Source organism: Neopsephotus bourkii, unplaced genomic scaffold (genome assembly GCF_033783945.1).
Source record: "Neopsephotus bourkii isolate Nb327-2 ecotype Australia unplaced genomic scaffold, CSIRO-AGI_Nbou_v1 NB_1388, whole genome shotgun sequence".
NCBI lineage: Eukaryota > Metazoa > Chordata > Aves > Psittaciformes > Psittacidae > Neopsephotus > Neopsephotus bourkii.
Window position 1 is genome coordinate 4,877,413 of NW_026901866.1, and position 9,354 is coordinate 4,886,766.

At 40.2% G+C, this 9,354-nt stretch overlaps 1 protein-coding gene across 2 annotated transcripts in view; it reads right to left on the reverse strand.

Annotated features, from left to right (window-relative positions):
• Positions 1-6,359, reverse strand: part of DPH6 (diphthamine biosynthesis 6) — a 202,837-nt gene extending 196,478 nt beyond the window's left edge. The window contains exons 1-2 of one of the 2 annotated variants that reach the window (XM_061367670.1): positions 6,075-6,359; positions 2,082-2,176 (exon numbers count right to left, since the gene is read on the reverse strand). In XM_061367670.1, the coding sequence (XP_061223654.1) occupies positions 2,082-2,176; positions 6,075-6,097 (118 nt within the window). In that variant the 5' untranslated portion in view covers positions 6,098-6,359. The remainder of the gene's footprint in view (positions 1-2,081; positions 2,177-6,074) is intronic. The other variant, XM_061367669.1, reaches the window with a different exon arrangement.
• Positions 6,360-9,354: the final 2,995 nt, after the last annotated feature.

Consider the following 9,354-nt stretch of genomic DNA (forward strand, 5'->3'; position numbering starts at 1 on the left):
CCTATTTATATGGTAATTTTAACAGGAACGCAGCTCAGAGCACAAACCCAGATGCATTTCAACATACGTACAGCAGGGAAGTTGGAATGCTCCGCAACACTGAGAATAAGCAATAGGTTGTCAAAATTTACAATAACTTTATTGTTTATCTGGTCTTCAAGAAGGAATTATTTCTGCTTAAGCAGAATAAAAGTAAAATGCTATAATGTTTTGACAGTGCTTAATACACAAAAAGAAAAGGAAATTTGTCATAATATCCAGGTCCTTTCTACCTTGACTCCTTTTAAAAGTTAAACTTGAAATCAACTGTTTGCCATTATTTTCATAACTAGGAGAAAAATTTAACTGGATTTTCTTACAAACAGTTTGTATCTAGCAGGTAAGAAAAAAAAAGCTAAAATGCAGACATCACAGAACAGAATTAAATCTCCAATGATACAATAAACTGCATATAAAATATTTCAAATAATTTTTCAAACAGATTGATAAAGCAATACATTATTATTAGCAAAATCACCACTATTCACTATTTTAATGATAATTTGTAATACTGGAACTTAACACAGACACATCAAGCATCTGTCCTGTATATCTAAGTCACACATTTTGCAAAGAAAATGGTCTGTAGTTTTAATCAAGATAACTAATTTGTGAAGCAACAAATAGGTCATGTCACATTTGGAGCCATACAACAGATACGCTTTTGCTCAAAATAGGCAAATCCAAACCCATAATCACAGCTAACCAAAGTAAACCTAAAGAGTTGATTTAAAACAAAACTCAGTAGTTTTCAACATAGATAAATATGACGAGGTCTTTAAAATGATACTCAGTTCAAAATACAGTTTCTTTATCAATTGAGACTCTCCAGGCAACAGTGGTACAAGATAAAATAAAATGAATGGCATAGAATCCGCTATTGCCTGAAGCACCTCAATTAACTTTACACAAAATTTCCAGCTGCACACTTAAAAGGAGCATTTTATTTTAATGACAATATTCTACATTTCTGATGTGGATAAATTAGTTTAAACACAACATATTTCAACACGATTAGAAATGATTATGTCTTAGCTACCCAGAAAATAAATTGATCCTGTAGTCCTTAGCATTTGCCAATTCCCCCCATCACTCATTTATGACATGAGTTCCCTTTTTTCTTCACTTTCTGTGTATCTTCCTAACATACATAGGTATGTATATGTGGCAGGAAGTTATATATAGTTATATACATAACTATACAGTTACTAGGTATTGCATTTAATTGTTTAACATACGTTAAACAGTTAACCTATGCTAACACACATTAACGTTCACCCCTAACAACCAGGTAACAACTCACTTCCTTTTCAAGTCTCACTTCAAGTTCAATTTATACTCTAGTCAAACACAGAAGTACTCAGCTCATCTTCTCACCTCCCCACTGATAGACTTCCTTCCCCCCCCCCCCCCATTCTCTTTCATAGAAATAAGTCTAGGTACTGCCTGTGAGGAGCTATCAGAAAACTGGCCCAAACTAAGTGGAAGGGAAAACGCAGGAAAAAGCACATCAAGGTCCAATACAACCCAGATCAGCTCCTCTAGCCAATTCACAAATGCTGTTTAGAATAACGGAGGAAGAAACGTAAGGCTAAAATGCATGAGCAACATCAAAACAGCCTATTTCTGGCAACTGGAATGGTTTATGCCATTTTAAAGCATTTGTAGAAATAGTTTTTGTTTTGTTTGATGATACCCTCTAGCACCTTTTACTATTTGTGTTACCGAATTCACACAAAGTCTTTGTTTAGCACCAGGAACAACATTCTCCCCTTTTCAAATTGTGCAAGCCTTTCTTTACCGATCTTCATTTTCTTGCATTTTTCCTCCCACCCTGGAGGAAAAATACATTTACCACATTTCCATAGTATTTTATTTTTTTCTACTTCTTTTAAGATTTCTAGATTGCCCTTCAATATGCAAAACTATATACCATCACATAAGAAAAAAACAACAAAACAACACAATTCAGGCACAGCTCTGCCTTCATGGTTTCTAATATATATGAAAAAGTAAAATCTATAAGAAATGTGGCTTCATACCTGTGTTTTCAGCAGGTCTTAAATTGGCCAGAGCAACAATCTGATGCCCAGCAGCAGCACACTGCATCATATTATAACAGCTGTCTTTCCCACCACTACAAGAAAAGGAAGATAGTAGCAATTAGAAGTACAGATAAAACTTTTGGCTTGAAAATTAAACATCAGAGATGGTTACAGTTTTTGGGGAAAAAAAATGAAAATAAAAGTTGCAAACCATTAGGAAAAGGATGATTTTACCATAAAATATTGAATATATTTAGTATATAGTTCCCACATACAGTATCCATAAAATACACATGCAGTTCAGTACCTCATTAGTAATCTGCGTAATTTTGGATCTGAGAGATTCCATGAAGAACAGTCACTTACACTGGAATGCGTTCACAACAAGGACTATCTTCTACTCCAAAGATGAATGACTTCGTACTCATTACTAGATAACTTGGATTCAGAAATAACAATACCTGCTCCAGAGAGTTGCCAGCATTAGCAATCTTTTTAAATGAAAACTTTCATGTCAGGAATTACATTTATCCTTCATGGGATAGACACTTTGCTTAAAGTTTTGACATTTTAAATGTACTTCCCATTTTCAAAAGCTGTAATTATTACAGGCAGTAGGTTCAGTTGACACTGCATTGAACATGCAGATATTTTACTGCATATAACTGCAAATAAAATAATTACTGCTGATTAAAAAAAAATAAATAGAAAAACAGAATGATATTCTGAGGCCAAAAGATAATACCGTAACACAGTGAACACAACTAATTTTGACATTCATGCAAGATCTACGGGAACCTTTCCACTATCAGTGAGGAAAGAATCCTGCTCTCCTGGTGTGACTGAAATACAGTATCTTCCATGCATCTTTATCACTATTAAAAGAAATGTCCAACAATAAAACCAAGAGTGCTCTAGAATACACATTGTTTGCAAAACCCACATTCAGCCTCACAGCCTTCAAACAACAACTGAAATTAGAGATTCTGCGCAGTTTAAATGCCAAGGCACAAAACCCAAGCCATGGGCTGGCACTAGTACAGAGATCTAGACCAGGTCTGTAGAAATGCATGTAGTCTTAGAGTCACTGAGACACGGAAAGGAGAACAGATAGTATAAACAGTCATGCTACAGTATAAAACTGGTTTTCTACACACCACACTATTACTAACAAATTTCTTCAGTATTTCCAATGTAAAGTTCCCACTTCTATCTGGCCCACTAGGCAAGAGCTTCAAAGTATGTTACAGGAATGTAACCATATAGCTATTCACTTCAATTTCTGCTTTTGTTCATGCTAAAATTCTGTATGCTGACCTTAATTCGCTGTATAACTCAGAGTAAAATTAAAAATAGTATAAATAACATGGTATCCTTTCATACCTAACAGATTTTCATAAAGTAGTAGCTTATGTTTCAGTCCTATAAAAGTAAATATGACAACAGATTTCTAATTCAAGGTTCCATCCCCAGCTGACTTCATCCTCATGCATACCCACAACTTTCTTCTAACCTATATATGAACACAAAATAATAGAAAAGAAAAATCAGATGTTCATTAATTCTGGATACTGTGCTTGACAGCTTGAAAACCTATTCACTTCATAATATGAAATTTCAGGCTTAACAGAATCATGAGACAAAGGCTCTTTTCTTTCTGAATGTTCATTTGAAAAATAAAAGCTTCCCACTAGTTCCGATTTCAACTCCAAACACAACTTCAGACAAATAACTATATGATAGTAATAAATGCCTATGCTGTTTGCAGCATTTCAACATTATTTTAAAATAAAAAAAAAGGACACTAGAATAAATCTCTTTATTTACTTGAAAAGATTAATAAACACCTGTTAAGATGAGGCTATATTCAAATTCCCCATACTGACCACCAATTACTCCATCTAAATTGCTCACTGGATCACATGCTACTGTACTGCTATTTCTTTTCTGTGTGTTACCATGGCCCTAAAAACTGACCATACCAAGAAACAAACTAAAATGGTGCCTACCTACAAGGCCTCCTAACTTCACTGTAAAACACATGATGGCTAAGACAAATGGAAGCCAGACAGTCCATACTATGGAAGGACGGTGGACTCAGCACAGCCCCTCTCTGGCTGTTGTCTAATAGACTGTAACAAAACAAAACAAAAAAATAGAAGAGAGAAAAAGCCCTGAGAATTGAAACAGATACTGAGGTAGCTTGGGGACGTGTCTTAATTCTCATTACAGAAAAAAATCAACAAGGTCTTTTTTGTAGAAAACTCTATAAACTCTAGCCGCAGTCAAGGTTAGTTCTGACAATGTTGCGAGTGTGTTAATAGGTAGACATATAAACGACATACCAGAAGAAAAAAAGAAGTATGGTAAACATAAAGATATGGGTCTATAAAAGACTTCTGAGCAACAGTCCTTTCTATTGACAATTGTAAGCATTTACAGTAAGAAAATTCTAGAAGACTTAAAGAGTTGAAAAACATCGTATTTCAGGTTGAAGACTGGCTTTATAATGGCTATGATTTAGCACAAAACACAATACAGGGCTTACCTCATAAATACCACCTTAAGGCAAGACTATCAACTTTAAGTGTGGACAACATTTTACAAGAAAAAGAAATAGGTTAAGGTAGTTTTTTTCTATAATCCTGACCTTTCCAAAAGTAAGCAGCACTTTTCAGACACTTTTTTTCCCCTCTGATCTTTAAGGCTAGCCCTGTTACAAAGATTTCAGACACTTTGATGTCTCTTTAAAACTCTTCTTAAAACTATTACTGAAACTAAATCCATCCTTGTAAAATTGCCTATTGAAATAGCAATCGTGTTAGAAACCTGTTTGTAGGATTTTATTTCATCCTGCCTTTTAACACATTCCTCTGCTTAAGGAATATCACAATAAATAGACCTGCATGAGAAAAAATTGTATCTGTAACACAAGAAAAAGCACCAAAGCCGATTTTCTTACTCCACATTTAAGCAAATCTTGAAAAACATAGATTACATTTACTGTGTTTTTTCCTGTTTGGATGTTGTTTGGAACGATTTGCGATTTTTGCGGCCAAATCCCCATTTCAACAAGGTTTCATGTTAGACACTGCCTGACAGAATTTAATACATTAAATGGTAAGACTTCAGTAGATAGTTACTGAACCCAAAAATGAAAACCTGCTGCTCATGTCCGCACAATCCTTTTTACATTTACAGGTTTCCTAGCTTGTTGGAGTTTTAAATATTATTTCAGAAGAAAAAAAAACACACCTGTCCTAGTGTTAACCTCTGTTTAAAGAAAAGGGGGAGGGAACAAATACAAATAAATAAACACCCACAGTAGAAAAACTGCAGAAACTGACAAAAAGCGGGGGGTTGGAGGGGAACAAATACAGCAGGCCTTCACAGATAAAACTATGTCCAAAGGCAACTATTTAAGTGAGTGGGCTTCATCTTTTTAAAAAGAAACTAAAAGACACACTAGAAAAAACTATCGGTAACAGTTCAAGAGATTTCGCTTAAGAACCGGCCCACAGCCCAGTTTCCCTGCGCTAGACACAGGAAAGCTCGGAAATCGGGATAACAGAGAGCAATAATTCTGCGTGGTGTTTGTTTGAACAGGCCCTAGTTGCTCCTGAGTGTCCCGTGCACATGGGGAACTGCAGAGAACCGTCGGCAGCGTCACTGTGCGCGCAGGCAGAGGACGAGTCTCCTCGGTTCTCACACGCAGCCAGCCCTAGGGCAGCAGGCACCGCGGGAAGCCACCTCGGAGCGAGGCGCCGCCGGAGCTCCGCGACCCCACTCAGCAACAGGCGATGGCAGGAAGCGCACAGGCGGGAGGGCCAGAGCGGGGAGGTGTCCCCGCTGGCGTTGGGTGCAGCGCGACCCCCGGGCGGCTCCCCCCGGGGGAGGGCTCTCAGCCTCCCCCGGCGCCTTTTGCCGCCGCAGCCTCCGCCTGCGAAACGCCCCTCGCTCGCCCACATGGGAACTCTCTCAGTCCGTTACCTGATTAAAGCCACTACTCTCATGCTGCTCAGGGGCGCCGGGGGCGGTAACGCTAATAGGGAGGTGCGTGAGAGCTGCGGAACGCGGCGAGGGAGGGAACCCAGTCGACCCGGGCCGAGCACGCCGCCGGCTCTTCTGTTGCTACCGCTGGCCGCCTCCACTCAATAGGTCCTCCTCCCGGGGAAGGCCAAAGACTGCCTGAGCAACCAGGAGGCACGGCCTACCACTACCTCTCAGTGCTAAAGGAGGCATGCTGCTTTTTACAGTGGCCCTATGAGCCAGCTGGGGCGGTGAAGACCAGACGCAGCGCCAATAAGAGCAGGGTGGGGGGCACAACCGCGGAGGCAGCGCGGAAGACGCCTATGGAGGGCAGGGCAATCGTACAAGGAGGGCCCGGGCTGGTCGCGCGTTGCCGGGGCTGCGGTCCGAAGCAGGCGCGGCAGCTGCCTGGCTGGAAGTTCATGCTGCGTCTCCCTGTCCGCCTTTTCCTTTTTTTTTTGCTTGCTGCTACCAGTAACGGACCTGTTCTAAACGATTGCTTTGATTTGTGTGGGGAATGGAGCCGACTTAGTACGGCGGTCGGCTCGTTCCTTTTTCCTCGGGCTGGCGGGACTGTGGGGCGTTGCCGCAGCCCGGCTTCAGCGCGGCCCGGCGGAGGTAGACCGGGGAGGGCCCACTGTGAGTGGAGGAAAGGCTGCGGGTCTTCAGAAATCGCTGTGGATCGGTCGGAATCGCGCGGAGCCCGGTGTGGGCGCTTCTTTAGCCCCTGCCCTCGGCCCTCCTAGGGGCTCATGGACCCCCTCTCCAGCCGCTGCAGTGTACCCCTACTGGCCACGTCGAGAGGCTGGAGCGGGAGCCGAGCAGGGAGGAAGGGGAGAGCAGACCTGGCTGTCTCGCTGCTTACCTGCGAGCGCTAAACGTCCCCTTGCACCCTTGGGCAGACCAAAAATCTGGTTTTGCCATGTGATCGCTGTTTTGGGCCAGTTTTCTGAGCATTCATGCTGTTAACACGTACAACAGTCACCACTGTGGCGTAGGCTGAACGCTGAAAAACTTGCCCATGTGCCCAGTCTATGAATACGGACACAATTTTATTTCTCTCATGTCGCATAAGAACCCTGTGGGTTTGTTCTGCCAATGAAACTGTAGCATGAGACTATATGCCACCAGATAAAGCTGTTTCTTGGGGTATCATGGTAGTGTTTTGAGCAGAAGTCAGAGCGCCCATCACTTTCCAAACAGGAAAACCCTGTTCTCAAAACACGGTCCCAAACAGGTACAAGAAAACGGGTGTGCTGCTGGTTCTTACCCTCGCTGGAGCCTGATGTGTAGGGTCCAGCGGGGACAAGCGCAGTGCTTCAGCGTGAGTCTCCATGCTGCCCTGCTCAGTGTCTTCACCTCCAGTGCCACCACTGGTGTCGATCCTCCAACCTGTAGATTGGCTGTGACTAGGAATGCTGATTCGTGGTTCCCACTGAATTTAGTTGTAGCAAACGGTGCAGCTAACAAAAAAGGCTTTGTTCCTCAGGGCTGGGATGAAGGGTATACTTTATTCATTGTGAGTGCTGACTTATCAGTCCCGTGTAACATGATATTATACACTGCCATATAACAACCTGTACCAATTGGGATTTGTCAAGCCTCTGAAAAACAAATTTCTTGAACACAAATTGTTGGGTCTGAGGTTCCCTGAAAGTGAAAAGGAGAAAAGTTGAAAGAAAATACAGAAGAAAATATTCTAAGAAAAAACATTTGTTCATAGCATTAAATGTGCCAAAATCCTACTGAGAGGAATATATAAGATTTTTTTGTGCATGAAAGTTTGGAAGACCACTTTTCTTTTAAGATTATTTGAGTCTGTGCATGACTTGTACAGTAGGTCATGTAAAATAGGTGTGGATAATTATAGGCAGATACAAAGGCAATGCCTTCCTAAATACACATCGGAAAAGCTAAGAAGTGACAATCAAGTAGTTGTGAAGAGGTAGTAAACACAACATGGATTTTTCTGCATAGGAATAATTACAAAGAACATGTGGTTTAAAATACAAATCCTCAGTTCATGCTTTGGCCATCATAGTCCACCACTTATGAGGCAAAATATTTGACTTGCATTGGAATTACTTACAGGACAGTTGGATTTCCTTCTAGTTTAGTGATGATGATGTAATGCATAATTCTTAGCTTTTTCTGCTCTTCAGAGCATCTTAGATGATCTCAAAAAAGGTTACTTAGATGCGAAATTCTGATTTTAGAAGCAGGGATAATGTAGGCTGTTGGGGCACCTTTTTTGGCTCAGAAAGGTGAGGGAGGCCTGTTCTGAATTCAAACTGTAAATTCAGTGTACTCAGAGATTTTAGCAGAGTACTAAATTGAATTAAAGAGTACCACATAGTACATGAATTAGTAGAAAATAACCACACCTCTGAGGAACTGTGAAAAAGGCAAAAGAAAGTTTTTTGATTTGTTGAAAAAAAAAGGGGGGGGGGGAAATGGCTATCTTATATCACCTCTATCTTTTCTGGGTTTAGATAAAATTATTTTTTATTATCACAAGAAAGAATAATTCAGCTAGTAGTTGTGAACACTTAAAAGATGCTCTTTTACAATAATTAGCAATGATACATGGGAAATCCAGAAATCATGTACGTAAGTTAATTCTGCTGTTTTGGAAAATGGAGAGGCCATAAAATCAGTAGCTTTAATCACACAGCTATATAAAAAATATTCGAAGACTTGTAAAGCACTCTTCTAAGCAGCATTATTACAAGATCTGGAAAAGACAGTAATTCTGAACTCCCCTATTTTTTCAAGGATCTGTTATTAATCTATTTTGATACAGTGTTGCTGTTTATTCAGCAGATGGTTCTGTTGCATTCAGTTTTACAGCTTTTGAAAAACAAATTTCCACTTACAAGTCAGACTCTTTTGAAGTAGAAGTTACATATGACACTGCAGGACCAAAGTCTGCTTCATTTGCTGCTGAGACTGGAATTCCTGCTTCCATTTGATGAAGACATCAGTAGTTATTTGCACAAATAAAAAAAAGTGGGATTTGGCTCCCAAAATTTGTGAAATATGTCAAAATTGAATTAGTAGAGTGGGGTTTCAAAACAAATCTGTATTTTACCCAAAAAGATACCCTTTTCAAATTATTTGGAATATATTCAGTGAGAAAATCTGTTCTCTCTCATTCACCTGATGAAATAGCTCTGGTGTAGTATCACTGCTCTTAAAAGGTTCTGCCGTATGACAGTGGACAAAAGAGTGCACCATTTCT